This window comes from Heteronotia binoei, chromosome 3, assembly GCF_032191835.1.
Source record: "Heteronotia binoei isolate CCM8104 ecotype False Entrance Well chromosome 3, APGP_CSIRO_Hbin_v1, whole genome shotgun sequence".
NCBI classification, from domain to species: Eukaryota; Metazoa; Chordata; class Lepidosauria; order Squamata; family Gekkonidae; genus Heteronotia; species Heteronotia binoei.
The window spans coordinates 57801676-57820138 of NC_083225.1; the positions used below are offsets into that span (position 1 = coordinate 57801676).

Genomic DNA, 18463 nt, shown 5'->3' on the forward strand with positions numbered 1-18463 from the left:
GCGTGCATTCCCTCCCGCTCTGGGGAGCAGGCATCCACTGCGCATGCCTGGAGCAAGGGGAAGGCGCTCCACCCACCCAGTTTCTTCTAGCCGCTGTAGAATAGTAGTATAAGTGTAGACTATCTTAAAAACCAGCAGCGGGGATGGCTGGGCGGGCGTGTGTGACTGCACAGATGACCACTCGAAGATCATCAGTTACAGGTAAGCAACCTGTTTATCTTCTTTGTGGTCTCTGTGCAGTCCCACACATGGGTGACTAGTAAGCTGAACTGCACAGAGGTGGGTGCTGGTTCTGAAAAGAAACTACAGAGGTTATACATATCAGTTAAAAACATCCACATAAACACAAAAATAATTGCACTCACCAGTGGAGAGACTGTAGGCTTCAATCAAAGATAGAGCGGAGTACAGCCTGTCCAAAGGACGAGTCTCGCCATGCACGAACATCTAATGCATAGTGCGTGGTGAATGTCAATGTTGAAGACCAGACTGTAGCAGCACAGATGTCTTCTATAGGCATGCCTCTGGAGAAGGCAGAGGACGTAGAAAGAGCTCTCGTGGAATGGGCTCGTAGATGTTCTGGGGCAGGTTGTTTAGCCAGTTGACAGCCACCAGCCACTTAGAGAGTCTCTGTGTAGAGATTCTTTGTCCTTTTTTATGGGTTCCGTAGGCTATGAAAAGTCTCAAGTCCTTACGAAAAGAACCCGTCCTGTCTATATAGTAAGTAAGGGCTCGACATACATCAAGATTGCATAAAGTTCGTTGGCCCTTGTCGGTAGGATTTTGGAAAAAAGAAGGCAAGGTAGTCGGTTTCCCTAAATGGAAGGGTGACACAACCTTCGGGAGAAAGGCAGGGTCAGGTCGTAGAACTACTCTGTCATGGTGGAAAACGGTGTAAGGAGGGTCTGTCCAAAAGGCGCATATATCACTGGCCCTTTTGCCAGATGTAAGTGCCACTAATAATGCTGTTTTCCACGATAAAAGATTCAGTGGGATAGATGCCATTGGTTCAAAGGGAGGTTTCATTAGTTGGCTTAGAACCAAAGATAAACTCCAAGTGGGGTGTAATGAACAGATTGGTGGCCGGAGATACAGAATGCCCTTGAGAAATGATTTTGCAGCAGGATGGGAGAATACTGTGCGTCCTTCTATATGCGGATGGAAAGCCAAAATGGCAGCTAAGTGCACTTTCAACGAGGAATAGGTAAGACCAGATTCAGAAAGAGAAAGGGTGTATGACAGGATTTGAGCTATAGAAGATGATGTAGGTTGGAAATTGTGATGAGTAGCATACTCAGTGAACCGTTTCCATTTTAGGGAGTAAGACTTCCTAGTAGATGGTTTTCTGGCATTCAACAGGACGTGTCTGACTTCCACAGGAAAGTTTAAAAATTGATCCTCCATGTGGTCAGCCGTAGGCGACCTGGGTCGTGATGTAGGACCTTGCCATTCTATTGTGAAAGAAGGTCCCGAGCTTGAGGGAAGCAGTGGAATAAGCTGTTGGAGAGAAGAAGAAGGGTGGTAAACCAAGGTTGACGGGGCCACCATGGTGTGACTAGTATGCAATTGGTTTGATCCAGTTGAATCTTTTGGAGTGTCCTTGTTATTAGTGGAATGGGTGGGAACAGAAAGTGGAGTGGTCCGTCCCATTGGTGGAGAAAGGCATCTCCCACAGAGTGGATTGAAGAGGGGCCTCGCATATAGAATTGGGTGCATTGGGCATTGTCTGGAGAGGCAAACACATCAATAAGGGGAACTCCAAATTTTTTGAAGACTGGTTGGAGGTATGACTGTTCGAGTGTCCACTTGTGATCGTTGACGAGTTGTCGACTTAGGGTATCCGCTTGGATGTTCTGGACCCCAGGTAAGTGTACAGCTGTCAGGTGTATGTTGTGTGCAATGCTCCAATACCAAAGGGTTAGAGCTCTTTTGCAGAGACGGGTGGATGCGGTCCCTCCTTGTCGATTGATATAGAACACAGTCGCCACATTGTCTGATGTAACTTGAATGTGTCGACTGTGAAGTGATGGCAGGAAGGATTTGAGCACTCTGTGGACTGCTAGGAGTTCCAACAGTTGGTGTGGAGAGATTTCTCGTATGCTGTCCACTGTCCTTGCACTGTTAGTGTGTCGAAATGGGCTCCCCAACTCCATCTCGAGGCATCCGTGGTGATGATGGCTGATGGAGGTTGTCTTAGGGATGGCATCCCTATGAGGAGATGATCTTGTATTGTCCACCACTCTATAGCTGGTAAAATGTGACGTGGAACTGTCAGTAGGGTTCGCTGAGATTGATGATGAGGATGGAACAAACCACAGTTGTAGGGGTCTCATGCGAAGTCTTGCATGATAAAGGACCAAGGTTGTGGCCGCCATCAAACCCAGCATGCATTGGAAGGTAAGGGCTGTCTGGGTTGGGTGAAATATGATAGCATTGGCCAATGTTTGAATATTGCTGACTCTGTCCACTGGCAGATATGCCTTGTGATCTACAGTCGATAGACGTGCTCCTATAAACTGAATGTCTTGTGTTGGAACAAGGTTGGATTTTTGGTGGTTGACTTGTAGACTTAGAGATGACAAAAGTTCCAGAATGGTCGAAATTTCCCGTTTTAGTTGTTCTTTTGATTGACTCACTACGAGCCAGTCGTCTATATATGGATAAATTGCAATTTTCTGTTGACGAAGGGACGCCACAACCATTGCCATGCACTTCGTGAAAACCCTTGGTGCTGTGGATAGGCCAAAGGGAAGGGCCCGGAACTGATAGTGATTGTTCCCGACAGCAAACCTCAGGAATCTTCTGTGGCAATGGTTGATCGTAAAATGGAAATATGCCTCCTGGAGGTCGATGAGTGCTATCCAGGCATTTTTGGGAATGAGAGGGAGGATGGACTGCAAAGTGATCATGCGGAATTTTTTGTATTGGATGTGTCTGTTGAGTTTGTGAAGATCCAGTATCGGGTGCTGCCCTCCATCTTTCTTTGGAATGAGAAAGTATCGGGAGTAGAACCCTGTGCGATGGTATTGAGGTGGAACTGGTTCTATGGCCGCTTTGGCCAGCAAAGGGGCAATTTCTTCTTGGAGAGGTAGGGAGGGAGGGGTAGGTATAAAGTGATGGTGCTTCGGGGGCAAAGCGAACTCTATGGAGTAGCCCCTGTGGACAATTGCTAGAACCCATGAGTCTGTTGTTATTGACTTCCACATGGGGTAAAAGGGAAGTAGCCTCAATGCAGTTGGATGGTAATGACGTACTAGTGGTGGTGGCAGTATGAGCAAGTCAAAGAGACTGCTTCGTAGCCGCAGCAGTCTTCTTGGCTGGCTGAGGTCGTTGGCGTTGGTGAAATGGCTGTTTAGCCGGTGGGGCCTTATGCTTCCAGTAGTCGGTTTGTCTGGGAGAGCGGGGGCGCTTGTAGAACGGTGTCTTCCATGGTCTTTGTCTATTAGTTTGAGATTGTTGCTGGTTAACTCCTAATCTCTTGGCTCTTTTCCTACTATCGTCCACTGTGGTTTGGATGTCATCAGTGGTTGCATTGAATAAGCCTTGTCCATCAAAAGGAAGATCTTCAATTTTGAATTTTATGTCCGGTTGGAGGGAAGATGAGCGTAGCCAAGCATGTCTGTGTAATGCTACGGAGGCTGCCATCGATCTTGAGGAGCAGCCCACAGCGTGTCTTACGGTGTTAATTTGCTGCTTGCTTAGACGATTAAGCTCTTGTAGGAGCTTAGAGGCTTGTTTTTGGGATGCTTCTGGCAGGGATGTTACCAAATTACTCAGTTGTGAGGAGATATTAAAGGAGTAGACGGCAAAATAAGCTAATAGTTATTTATTTTGGCTGTGGCTGTTGAGATAGAGTAGAGCTTCCTGCCTAGTGTATCCAGCTTTCTTCCTTCTTTCTCTGGTGGTACAGGATGACGCGTTTGCTTAGACTTTGATGACGAATACACGATCATCGAATTAAGAGCTGGATGATTAAACAGGAACTTGGATTCTGGTGCATGAATCTTGTATAGGGATTCAACGTGTTTGAATGTTGGAGGAATGGAGGTTGGCTTATCCCAAGCTTCCTTCAGAGCTTCTAGATGGACTGGTAACATAGGTAAAGAAGATCCTGCAGGTAGATCGGCATGAACCAAGTCATGGACCATGTCCGATATTTTTGGAAGGTCAGTTGTTAGTTTGATATTGAGTGTGGTGGCCATGTTAGAAATTAAGTCGAAATAAGATTTGGCTTCTGATGGAGACAGTTCCGCTGGTGATGCTGGAGAGGAGACTGAATGAGATGATTCAGAAGTTTCAGCTTCAGATTCCTCCTCTGGAGCGTCAAGTGGTGTGGTGTGTAGTATCGGTATCGTAGCCAGAGGCTTCGTCGTGGGTTGACTCGGCCGTTGAGGAGGTTGTTTTGAAGTCGATGTTGAAGGAGTCGGTGACATATTTATCGGATCCTGGTGAGACTGGACCATTCCTTTATATTTTGGTTGAGAAGAATCTCCACGGTACTGAGGTTCCACATCTTGGTATCGATCGATATGGTGCCGAGGGTAGTCTCAATGACGATGATATTCAACAGAAGGGGATCTCGAAGGTGTATAGTGACGTCTGTATGGAGATCAAGACCGGCTGTAGTAACAATATCCATCTCTTTCCCGACTCGAAGATCTTTCACGGTACCGACAGGCATGTAAATCCCGATCTCTCCCTCGGCTCTGAGATCTCTCTCGGTACCGATAGGTCCGGGGCTCTAGGTGTCGAGAGGATTCCATATGTAGTGGGGATACAGTAGCATCTTTAAATCTCCTTGGCGCCGACACATCCTAGAAGGAGTGCAAGTCGAGTTGGTTTTCCTGCATCTGGATATGAGATGACACTTCTGTCAGTTCCTCGGTTAAGAAATGTTCAGGCATGGATTCGTGAATGGATGGCAATGGTGATCGGGATCGAATCCTTATAACTTCCTCTTCGATGCTGTCCATCGGTATCAACAGTTGCGTTGAGACGGCTGGAGTTGGAGACGATTTCGGTACAGAAGTCGGTGTTGTAGCCGTAGTGTCAGAAGCTCTGGGATCTGGTAGGGTCAGCTTTGATACAACTCTCAGTTCTTGATGTCCCTTAGATGACGATTCCAAGTGTTTCTTCTTGGATTCGTGGGATTTCTTTGTATGTTTGCCGGACTTGGGCTTGCTGGGAACCAAGGCCACTGAAGCTGCCGGTTTCGCCATGTCCCTCTGAGGAGGCAGGGAAGGTGGTGATCTTTGGGACCCAGAAGCATACGACATAGCAGGTCGCAAGGAGGATTCCAAGAGGTAACTCTTCAGCCTCACGGCGCGGTTTTTTCTTGCCTGTTTTCCGAACTGGTTACAGTGAGTACAAGTGTCTGTTCTGTGGGGTTCCCCCAAACAGAACAAACACTGAGAATGGCCGTCGGACAATGGGATTTTCGCCCCGCAACGAGTACACTTCTTAAAAGTGACTTTAAGATCTTTTCCTTCCATATGGCCAGGGGGGAGGGAAGGGAGGCAAAGCGATAGAAAAGCGGGTAAAGATAGATATAGATAGACAGACAGACAGACAGACAGACATACACACACACACACACACACACACACAAAGAAAGTAGAAGAAAGAAGCGAAGATCAGACGGAGAGGTCAGTCAGGGATGACGCAAGGATGAGGTAATAGGCTAGGTTGACGAAGGAGACGCAGCAAGGAAGGACTATCCCGGGCGGCAGTTAGAAAGAAACTGGGTGGGTGGAGCGCCTTCCCCTCGCTCTAGGTATGCGCAGTGGATGCCTGCTCCCCAGAGCGGGAGGGAATGTGTGCCAAAATAAATGCCTAGGCTAGCTTTGAATTCTCCAAGGTCAGGTTTGTCCCAGTGGAAAAACCCATGTGTGGGACTGCACAGAGACCACAAAGAAGATCTGGATTTAGGAGTATGGGAAGACATTTAACACAACATCAACATTTCCCTACCCCTCCCCATATCTGCAGGCAGGAGATCATGGATAATATCAGTTTTTACATTATACTTTTTTGTTCAAAGTGCTTCATATAATCCTTAACATTGTAAAAAAGTTCCACTTTACTGCATAATTTTGGTAGGGAGCTGAAGTGATAGGGAGTTCATGGCTGAGGCAAGATTTCCCAGTTCATACTCTTAGCCACAAGACTACATCACATGGTATTTACAAATGATATTTGTCACTTCCATGAAAAACAGGACAAGTTTTTCCCCTTCACTCCCATAAAAGTGAATGCTTTTTGCTACAGGAACACAATGAAGCACAACCAATAATACCCATAATGCTATTGAATTAATGTGGGAAAACTACAAAGTAAATAGAATTGAGCAGAATAAATGCAGGATATTGGCATGTGCCATGATTGCTTCACAAGATGAGACAGAGTAAATTTAAGTACTACCTGGTGCTCACAATATTACTAATAGGGCAAACTGCAGACTTTCTATCAACAGTTATTGGGAGTTTCCATGAGAGAGCATCATGTTTCTGGTGACAGATGGAGCTGGCATGGAAATTCATCGTGTATGTAGTGGAGAATGGTATGACGGTTCACAGTATGACAGTTCACAAAGGTGGCCAGTACAAGTTACCAATCAGATGCTTTTTCAAATAATAGCTGACCTATACATTACCTGTCACAGGCTGCTATCACTCAGAAGTTGGCTCTTGAAGTGATCTGGGTTTTTGGAGTTTTTTGCTTTAATGTCAGGAGGACCTTTCATAGTATGCATTTTAGGAACTGCACACTGTCTTTCACAGTACATGTTGTTAAGACAGCCTGCAATTTCCTGCCTGACCTTTCCACAATTCTCTTACATTTTTAATTGTTTCTAATTGAATTGCTACATGCACAGAAAGATTAATAATCCTGAAGGACAATAACTGTATCCATTTAAGAAAATTGTTCATAAGAAAAGTTTTATATTGCAATTTGAGGTGGGCAGTAGGATGGCTACTATATTTTCCAATGTAATCAAATGAGTTACCCACTTCATTTCGATCCTATTTCAATTTTGAACGGTTATGTTTCAAAGGGTTTGCTGACCTGTATTAATTAACCTAATGGCCTGCAGCACTTTGACAGCCTGTAGACTATTTTATGAGTATAGCCAATAATTTCTAACTGCAAAAAGCTTCAGGTGCACATAATTACAGCTGCTTCCTTTATGACTAAAATACACCCTATAATTACACAAAATGGCCCATTCAGAAGCCATTACAAATGAAACTTAAAATTTTAAGAAGAAAATCTAACTTTACTTTCAAGATATATACCCATATAAAACAAAGTTAGCCAGTACTGCTTTAGCTGGAAACTCCTACTCTATATAGCACATTGAATGTGACATCCTTTGTAAAACTAATTGTAAGCACTTAACCAGAAGATTACTTGGCGTATGTGCTAAATTAGGCCAGTGCACTCAGAAGTCTACAAAATAGTGTCAAATGTTACTTCTGGATTTTAAAGCAAACATTCCACTATCAGCCTCCATGGAATGAATACGCTTATAATTACAGTCCTGGTTTCTTTAACATAAGACAAAACATATAGGATAACAAGCAAACATGTTCAACTTTTCTTAGTCCCTTCCCCTTCATCAGTTATTTGTGTTATTAATTCCCCTTTTCTTCCTGCTTCTACCCTCTATCCCATCTACAATCTTGTAAGTGTTAGCCAGCAGCCCTATGGAGATGTTCTGACTGTGCAATCTTTCACCACATGACACAGGGTTGCCACGCTCCAGGTGGGGTCTGGAGATCTACCAGAATTAAAACTGCGCTCCAGATTACAAAGATTAGCTTCCCTGGAAAAAATGGCTGCTTTGTGTTATACTTTGCCAACATATTTCTGTTCCCCAAACCCACCCTCCCTCACAGGCTGCGCTTTTAAATCTCCAGGAATTTCTTCAATCTGAAATGGCAACCTTAGCAAGGTGAGAGTGTGGGCACTTAAGATCTGTCTGTCTGCAGGACCACCTCTCCAAATATGCTCCCTGTGTAACAGCTGCTGCACTCATTTGAGTAAAGTCTTTGGCATGCAATTAGGTGAGGTAATAGCATCTGGACCAGAGTCCTCTGCTGTGACTCCACCTGATGGAGCCAAGGCTGCCAGCCAGCTGGGATGAATTACCACATTGGGGTTCCTCCCCTCCCTACACCTCACTTTCCCCAAGTTCCACCTATGGATCTCCAAGTGTTTCCAACCCAGAGCTGATGACAACCCTGTAGGAGACAATCACATGATGATATATGGCAAAATATTCGATCCTACCAAAGGCACAGACAAGGTTGTGGTGGGAGTTCCTATGAGCCAAAACTTAGGGAAGTTTTCTTCCTTCATTACTGATAGTTCCATCCAAATGTCTATGTTCAGAATGAAGTATCTGAAAATGCTTTTCCAAGAACAAGCCAAACACACAGAACTTCACTTCCAATCAAAGAAAGCCTCCAGGAGTACTGGCACAAGACACCTTCTATAGTAAACACTTTGAGCTTTTAAGCCAATAAGACACAGACTGAAAAAGGAACTGCAACTTTGCCATTTCAGAAAATTGCACTAAAGCTATTTAATTTGAATTGTTGCCAGTGTTGAAAGCAAATGCATTTGTGATCAAAAATAGCCTTAGAGTAAATCTTAACAGACATGGAAAATTCCTATTAATTCAAGGTCAGGATAGCGGGAGGCATGGTCTGCTGGCTTTGCAGTCAATAGCCACATCCCATCCATTTCAGTACTGAGAACTAACCGTGGAAGATAGATCCAAGTGGGCAGCCATGTTGGTCTGAAGCAGTTGAACAAAGCAGGAGTCAAGTTGCATCTTTAAGACCAACCAAGTTTTATTCAGAACATAAGCTTTTGTGTGCTCTCTAAGCACACTTCATTAGATGAGAGGATCAGGTACAGTGGGCTGAAATATATGCAGTTTGTTGATTAAGGGGGCAAACTGACTGTGATCACATGGTAAAACAGTGTGGCTTGGCCATTTGGTCTGGATAGCCATAAAAGGTAATAAAGTTTCCTGCCAGTTGGTGTTTCTGCAAATCTAGGTAAATCACAAAAAGGATATGTATTTCCTAGTTGTAGTCCACCTAATTTACTTATCAACATCAATCTATACATTATAAACATCATTCTAGTCTGCCATTAGAAAACAAGAATACATAAAATGAAAATGGATTAAGTATATGTAATGAGATAAATAGCCAATATCCCTTATTTGCGTATTTCAATATAAAACATTATTCTAATACACTATTATAAAAGAAATACATTGGAATACTGTGGATTTATAGCTATAATCACTGAGAGTGGGTTTAGCATATGTAATAAGTTAAAAAACCAATATCCCTATTCAGTCCTGGGGAGGTGTTTGTTCAAAGTTTCATAATAATTTGTAATTCAGCAATTTCTCTCTCCATTTGGTTCTTGAAGTTCCTTTGCAGTAAAACAGCTACCTTGAGGTCACCCATTGAATGTTTTGGAAGGTTAAAGTGTCCTCCCACAAATTTCTCAGTTCTGTAATTCCTAATGTCAGATTTGTGTCCATTTATCCTTTGGCGTAGGGTTTGTCCTGTTTGCCCTATGTAGAGAACTGAAAGGCATTGTTGGCATTTAATGGCATATATAATGTCAGAAGATGAACAAGTGAATGAGCCTGAGATGGTATAGTTCAGGGGTGGCCAACAGTAGCTCTCCAGATGTTTTTTGCCTACAACTCCCATCAGCCCCAGCCATTGGCATGCTGGTTGGGGCTGATGGGAATTGTAGGCAAAAAACATCTGGAGAGCTACCGTTGGCCGCCCCTGGTATAGTTAATGTTGTAAGGCCCAGTGATTGTGTTGTCTGGGTGTATGTGGCAGCAAAGTTGGCACTTGGGTTTACTGCAAGCTCTGGTACTGGTGTCCATGTTCAGATGAGATGCTGTATTGTTGTGGGTGAGGAGTTGTTTGAGATTGGGGTGCTGTCTGTGTGCAAGAAAATGTTTACCCCCCCCCCCAGTACTTTTGAAAGAGAGTTGTCACTGTCCAATAGAGGTTGTAAGTTGTTGATGATACATTGAACTGTTTTAAGTTGAGAGTTGTGTGTGACCACTAGTGGTGTTCTCTTATTATCTCTTTTGGGTTTGTCTTGTAACAGGTTTTCTCTGGGTATCATTCTGGCTTTGTTAATCTGTGTCCTGACTTCATCAGGTGGGTACTTTAGTTCCAAAAACATTTGTTGTAGATCCCTCAGGTGAGAATCTCTGTCAGCAGGATTGGAGCAAATGCAGCTGTAGCGTACAGCCTGGCTGTATACAATGGATCGTTTGGTATGTTTGGGACGGTAGCTGGAGGCATGCAGGTATGTTTGCCCATCAGTAGGTTTCCAGTATAAGGTGGTGTCAATGCATCCATTGTTTATTTTACAGTGGTGTCCAGAAAATGTATTTCTTGCATAGACTGGTTCATTGTCAGGTTGATGGTAGGGCGAAAGTCATTGAAAGCCTGGTGGAATGCATCCAGGGCTTCTTTACCATGTATCCAGACCATAAAGATTTCATCAATGTAACACGGGTATAAGGTAGGTATGAGTGGGTGGGAGTCTAGGAAGCACTGCTCCAAGTCAGCCATAAAGATGTTTGCATATTGTGGGGCCATGCGGGTGCCCATGGCTGTACCATTGATCTGTAGGAAAAGTTCATTGAAAAATCTGAAGTAGTTATGGGTGAGAACAAAATGGCACAGTTTGGTGGAAAAGTCAGCTATGTTTTTATCAGAGATTATATTACTTACAGCTTGTAATCCATCTTGGTGTGGGATGTTGGTATATAAAAAGTCCACATCCATGGTGGCTAAGATAGTATTCTCTGGAAGGTTGTTCAAAGATTGTATTTTCCTCAGAAAATCTGTAGTGTCAAGGACATAACCAGGCACACTGGTGGCGGGTCTTAGAACAGAGACCATATATCCAGATACCCCCTCAGTGATAGTGCCTATCCCCGACACAATGGGACGTCCTGGGTTACCTGGTTTGTGTATTTTGTGTAGAAGATAAAAAGTTGAGGTTCCTGTGATGTGTCTGACAGGATATGTTCCTGAATGCTCAGTGGTAATTATTTTGTAATCTTGTTCAATTCTTTTTATATTCCTGTGTGGGGTCTGAGTCCAGTGGTTTGTAAAATGAAGTGTTCTGAGAGTTGTATTTGAGCCTCCTTGATGTAGTCTGATGTGTTCATGATGACAACAGCTCCTCCTTTGTCTGCCTCTTTAATTGTAATATCCATATTGCTCCTGAGACTGTCTATGGCCTTCCTTTCAGCATGGTTGAGAGAGATGGCAGATGAGAATATTCAACAAAAGAGGAAAAGAGAAAAGGAAATTCAGAGGGATATGAAGCTTTGCCAAATCAACTACAGTACACACATACAACATTCCAGAGCTTGTGGCTAAAGGTTTTTTTTTAAGTAACAAAAGTGAAAATAGACAAAACATTTTTAACAACACATTTTTTCTCTATGTTCCCCATGTAGTACAAGAACACAGACCTTTTCATCGGCTTTTTTCTGCCTTCCTATTCTCATACCAAACTGCACTGAGAGAGTTAGCAGAAGCAGAAATAACTAGCCCAGCACACATCAAATAGAAAAGGGTTGGAGATCATGACTGAAGGAAACTGATTTTAGGTTGGGTGGAGGTCTCAAAGTTCTGTGGAAACCACAGTCTAGGATGAAAGATGGAGGTCACTGGGTTCTGAGGAAGGCCATCTGCTGGTGCTTCAAATTAACTTGATGGCTGCATGAGCCTAGCAAATGCAAATAGCAAGCTGTACCCATGTCCTGTGCCACTGCAGATGCACAATGGAATATGGCCCTACCAGACAACAGCCCCAAGGCTGTTAAGTACGGAGTGTCTCCTTTGCCTCTATGGAAGGATCGAGACTGTTGGGTTAGTCACATACATGGCTATTTCCAGGGCAGAGAGTTGGTGGCTCTGCCCCCAGGATTTTACTTCAATCTTGGCTGATCGCTCAGCTCACCTGCCTGTCATGTAATAGAATGGGCTTATGCTGGTTGTCATATTTGGGGTTGAGTAAAACATTTTTGCCTCTAACTCAATTAGCCTGGAGCTGGAGGTGTTTCTGCCTACCTTTTCTGTGAGCAGTAGTTTGGGCAATAGGCTTAGGTGGTGCCAATAAATAAGTGGTCTTTGGCAGGAAGGAGACAGGAATTGGTAAGGTGGGGAGCACTGGGTAGCAACCCCCACACACACACACAATGGGCCATCTTAAAATAACCATCTGGTGGATAAGCCCTCAGAGGTGTTATGCTAGTAGCCTGCAAGACCCACCCCCCCCCCCCGGCTAGGTCCTCACTCAAGTTCTGCAGCTTGAGGGGGGCTTGGTCTGGGGGCAACTCACATGGTGAGCTGCCTGGCAAATTTTTGGCCCACACCAGGGGTTCAATGCTTGCCCTGTTTGGGGCAGGAGGGGGACCTAGTTGGATCCCCATGCTTCTCCCTTTCATTTATTTGGTTAACAGCTGCTGTTATATTTAATAAAGCTGCCCTATAGAAGACGACGACATTTAATTTATATTCCACCCTCCACTCAAGAGTCTCAGAGCGGCTCACAATCTCCTTTATCTCCCTCCCCCACAACAGACACCCTGTGAGGTGGATGGGGCTGAGAAGACTCTCACAGCAGCTGCCCTTTCAAGGACAACCTCTGCCAGAGCTATGGCTGACCCAAGGCCATTCCAGAGGGGCAAGTGGAGGAGTGGGGAATCAAACCCGGTTCTCCCAGATAAAAGTCCACGCACTTAACCACTACACCAAACTGGTTCTCCCACACCAAACTGATTCTCCCAATAACTGTTGTCTGCCTCGTTATTTCTGACTATGGGGGCAAAACACTGCTATGGTTGCTTAGTAAATGGGCTGGGAGGAAGGGTGCTAAGCCTTGCCATGTGGCACAGACCTTACCGCTGAATACCAGACTCTCCAGCAAAGGAAGGCAACCCAGTGTTGTAATTGAGCTATACTAGACACTGGTGGCATCACAGCCCCCACCCCTCACACACTATTATCATGCAGCCTCCAGGTTGAGTACAAACTTTCATCCACTCATCAGTGTTTAGCAATGATAGCCTAGCTGTGCATGGTCTACATTGAATGGCCAGTACCTGCCTCTTGGGACTATAAGAGCACAGATATTATTCCTATTCCTGAGTAGTCTGTACAGCAGCTGGGATCCTAGATTAGGATAGCAAAGTGCCTTGAGATGCAATGTTATGGCCTCCTGTGCACTAGGATGGTCTTCTAATCGTCAAGGACAAATAGAGTGGCACATAGGGTTCCATTTGTGTTGTGTTCTCAAATGCAAGAATACCAAGCCTCCATTATGCTGTTCACATGCCACCATCAGGACAAGGTCCTGGATGGTATATTAAAAAGTAACCTGTGTTCCAATTTGAATTGGAAGTCTCTTTTTCATCCAAATTTACTCATATACCTCCTTATGCTTCTGGAAATTATGCAGACTGCACCCAATTCATTTTTCAAAAAAATAAGCAGGAAATGTCTAAAAGAGATATAGAAGAAAAACCAGACCTTTTGTATTCTTCATTACCACTTAGATAACAAAGTTGGGAAACAGATTTGCAAATGAATTCATTTACTACTATAAAGTAATCCCAGGAGACAGTACCTGGAGTTCAAAAGAAATAAATCACTGTCAGTATTTAATTTAGTGAACGAGTCAGCCATTTCAAATCAGCCTATTATCAGTGATTCTGTACTACATTGCTCAATATTTTTTTAAAAACCAAGTAATAAATAAAGGATACTGTAGCTGTCCATCGGTGACACTGCCAGCATCTGCCAAAGCATTCCACTTTCAGGATGAATGCTAAATAAAATCTGAGATGGTGCATAAGGTGATTATATGGTGAAATAGAAAACTATTAAACAATTTATCTTAAAAATACTATGACCTGCAAAATTCTGAAGTCAGTTAAATGCCTGCCTACAGTGATTCCATACAGCAAGAATCCTGTTGCAGATTTCTGCATGCCAAGCCCATACCCACTGAACTGCTATGTAAACTTAGAGCTCCTTAAACAGTAAAATCCAAAACAGTTATACCAATCTAAACCCATTGGCATCTAAAGACTTAGAAAGATGTAACTCGATTTATGATTATTCTGCACCATAAGTCTCTCACATGATACTTGTATCTACATATGACAGTTGCTAATATGGTATTTTAAAAGAAAGATTATACTAAATGTACATTCTAGTCAGTTTGAGATTTACATTTGAATTGCAGTCTATGAAATCAGCAAGGGGCTAAGATCTATGACTCCCTTTCACCAAGACTTCTTCCAGCAGTGAGAGACTTTGATCTGCTGGAGAAGTCATTCTCTACCACAGAAAGTCTTTAACGGGAGTGTCAAGGGATTCAGTCAAAGGAATTTTGCTACTCCCATTCATTCACATTTCTAAAGATTTATTTTTGTTAATTTGAATTCTGCCCTTTCCTGCAAGCAGGCTCAGAGCGGATAACAACACAAGTTAAAACAATTAAAAACTATAAGTTAAAACCATAAAATACAATAAAGCAAATAGCACATATATCACAGGCGGTAGTTTCCATTAGGCGCATTCTATATATAAGTAAAGCAGTAGGTCCAGAAATGAAATAATGATAAGATAAGATAGCATCATGACAGGCAAGGGAGGCCAAGCAGACGGAAATACGGATGTCCACTTCTTCAACCGAAGGCCCGGCAAAACAGCTCTGTCTTGCAGGCCCTATGAAACGGCATCAAATCAGGCAGGGCCTGGATCTCCACAGGGAGTTGAATCCACCAGGCTAGGGCCAAGGCCAAAAAGGCCCTGGCCCTGGTCGAGGCAAGCCGAACATCCTTTGGGTCAGGGATGGTTAAAAGATGCTGCGAAGCAGAACACAACAATCTCTAATAATAATAATAAATTTTATTTATACCCCGCCCTCCCCGCCGAGGCAGGGCACATATAGGGAGATCTCGCACGTAAACAAGATATGTTTAAAGTAAGAACGTTCATATAGGAAGCAATCCTAAACTTTTCTACTCAGAAGTAATTCCCTTTTTATTCAGTGGGGCTTACTCCCAGGCAAGTTATGACAAAGGGGGAGTTTTGAATCCTGACTGCTGCCACCAATTATGACAAGAGGGATTTTGAATCCCGACTGCTGCCACCAATTATGAGACAGGCATAATCAATTTAACCAGCACTCCACTAAAAATCAATCACCCTATCACTATTTTCTGTTTTAAAAAATAATGCCTTAGAAAATGGCACAGCAGACAAAGGAAAGGATTAAACAAAAGTTGGTTTATTAAAACAGACTGGCAGGAAAGGGGATTAATATATACACAGGTGTTTGGGCTTTAGCATTTAGAACTGCACACAGAACACTTCTGTGGTGATTGGCTACACACAATACAGTGTTTCCCTTAAAGTTATTTAAACTTTCTCTCAAGGATTCACAAATGTCACTGGTTAAACTTTTTATGACTGGACTATATTTCTGGTTAACATTTACATTTCACAGTTTCACACAAACTTGAGTGCTGATAGGTAAAAGACCACGGTCTCTGCACTAGACCTTCTCCTGGTAGCACGATCGTTACTATCTGCCCCTTCAGACTAATAACCTGGGTGTTTGGCTCCTTTTGAGGACCTTGTACTGTCACCTCAAAATCCCTTTTCCAGAGACTGATTTTCCAGCCTTTCAGTCTTTTCCCTCTTTGGACACTAAGCTTCATAACAGGACTGTTTCCCCCCTCAAGATGTGCTTATTTGATTGACAGATACAGAGGCTGTTCTGAAAGCAGGCTCTCACAAGAATCTCTAAGATTTACAACCCCACTTCATGAGCTCTGCATTACACTCTTGAGAGCATTTCTAAAAGACCTCTGCTCTCTTCTCCAGTCAGTCTTCAATTCTCCTCAGCTCTGTAACTGACTTTTTCTTAACTGCCTATCTGCCACTCTCCTTTGACAGTCCAAAGCAGTCCACCAATGAGAGTGAGTTCTATCTGCTGTCCTCAATGGTCCTTAGCATGCATATTGCTGCTGTTCATCACACAAGTGTTTTTAGGATTGCAGCTGTAGCCATGTTCTTAGGCTGAGGAACACATTTGTCTCTGTTAATTTTAACAGTGATTGATTTACAGCTAACTTGTATTAAGTGTATTCCTATCTGGAATAGATCTAAAAGTGTAGCTTTTTGGATTTAACTCACAGATCTGTTTCATCTCAGCGCAAACCAGCACAACAATGAAGAGTCCTATGACACTTTAACAACAAGCTCTTTGTTATTTGAGTTTCAATAGAGTAGTTCAAAAATGAACACATATGAAGCTGCCTTATCATGAATCAGACTCTTGATCCATCAAGGTGCAGTAGAGTAGTATGGCTAACCCTCCAGAAGCCATTTCCGCAGTATATTACTGCAATGTGCTTTATGCCCACCAACATCTATCTCGCAGGTTACTTAACTAATGGGAACAGTGGCAGGACCATTTCAAGCAGTGCAGCTTATGCTGCTAGAGATCTAATTCGTATATTACCACAGCAGTGAGGAAGCACATTCCACATGCTTAAGCCTCAGATTGATCCAGTAAAGCCTAATGAGAGAAGGAAAGCCCTGATAGGTGACTAGCATGGAACTATTATCTGGGCCTGGCATAGTGGGAAGCTACCACATCCATCACCTGACCAACTGAATTCCTCCTTAAGGGCTGCTACCAGAATGTCATGCAATATAACCATGCAAAAACAGCAGCTACAGTATTCTGAAAGCATGTAAAAAGATCCTCTGTGCAGTCTTCATTCCATATTCCTAGCCAATATTCCAGAGTAATCATGAGTAGCTGCAGGATAGCCCATCCCATATATTATGCTGGACTAGGAACACAGAGGGACCTTTGGGGAAAAGAAGTAGCAGTTTTAGGCTATACGCCTCATGTAGGTGACATGAAACATGCCACTCTTCAGTCTACTGATCTTTCTCAGCACCCATAAAAAAGAATAAAAACCAGTCCAGGAACAAAGGGGAAATTTTTTAAAAGAGACACTTTCCTTCTCCTGAGTTATGCTCACCTAAATAAGTAATGTGGGAAACTGTGATACTAGCGTCACTTTCATCTGGCAAAGCAGATACTATTTAAATACTACCAGAGACCTAATTTTGGACAACTTCTATATAACAATTCCAAGATTTTAGAAATCCAATACTTACGGAGCATACAACTACAAAGATGAAAAGGCCAGAAACTTTTAGGAATCTTAAACAGCACCTGCAAATGTAAAGAGAAAAAGCTTAATAGAGAAAAAAAGCAGAAATTTTGTATTCCATCCATTCCTACCATAAACTTTCATCCTTTCACAGGTGACTTTATAAGTCTCACTCTTTCATCCTTTCACAGATGATTTTATAAGTCTTACTCTGCTTTTTGTAGGAAAGCAGGTTAGCGTAGGGTTGCTAACTTTTCAATCAGGCACTATTCCTATGTCTTTAAGAGCACCTTGCTCTTCAGACATCAATGCTGATTTCCACATTGCAAAAAAAAAAAAGATTTGTCAGCTTTCTGCACATACAGTCTTTTACTAGTTCAGTCTCTTTTCTTCATCAGTTGGCAAATCAACATGCTTAGTACGCTTTTCAAAAGATGAGCAGAACTAAAAGGGAAAAGACATATTCTTACAAGGGGGATGTTAGAGATTTGCTTGTTTTCAATGGAAGCTGGTAATTCAGAGAATTTGCTAAGCCCATTGTTACAATGTGACAACAAAAACTCAAAATCACTCAACTTCAGGGTTGGAGGGAGGAGAGAGGTGGTTTAACCACAATAGTCCAACTTTGGTCAAATTGCACAGCATGCTACCTCTGTTTAAATGGCATTTAAAGCCACAGCCCTCACAACTACACATAATGGTCTTGTTTGAACTTCACCTGGTGATATCGATGATCTACTCATTGCTGTTATTTCCCCAAAACAGTGACATGTATCCAACAATGCAGCTTCTCTGACCAAATGGCAACTCATTTGCAGAAAAGTGGGACAGATTTGAATGAATAGCCCCACTTTGCCTTTTATGCTGTTACTGAAAGTCAAATGACCTTCAGGAACAACACCAGTTGGGGGGCTGTGGTCAGTGAGCTGTACCTGGAAGGTAAGCAGGTAAGTCCTTCTCTACAAAGTCTGCAGTTGGATATATGGCACTGTATCTTATGTACATGTATATATAATATACATTAACATTCTAGCTTTGTATGTTTGATAACACTATACTCTCCTGTCATTTGAAAAACAAATCAGTCACTATGGGGTAGAAATAAACATGAAGCTGTCTTGCCTTATACTGAATCAGACTCTCAGTCCATTAAGGTCAGAATTACCCACTCAGGCTGGCAGA

General features: G+C 43.0%; 1 protein-coding gene across 2 annotated transcripts in view; it reads right to left on the reverse strand.

Annotated features, from left to right (window-relative positions):
- Nucleotides 1-18463, reverse strand: part of OCA2 (OCA2 melanosomal transmembrane protein) — a 289009-nt gene that overhangs the window by 200538 nt on the left and 70008 nt on the right. For both annotated transcript variants that reach the window (XM_060233870.1, XM_060233871.1), the window contains 2 exons: nt 17286-17343; nt 13844-13916 (listed from right to left, as the gene is read on the reverse strand). In XM_060233870.1, coding sequence (XP_060089853.1) covers nt 13844-13916; nt 17286-17343 — 131 coding nt within the window. The remainder of the gene's footprint in view (nt 1-13843; nt 13917-17285; nt 17344-18463) is intronic.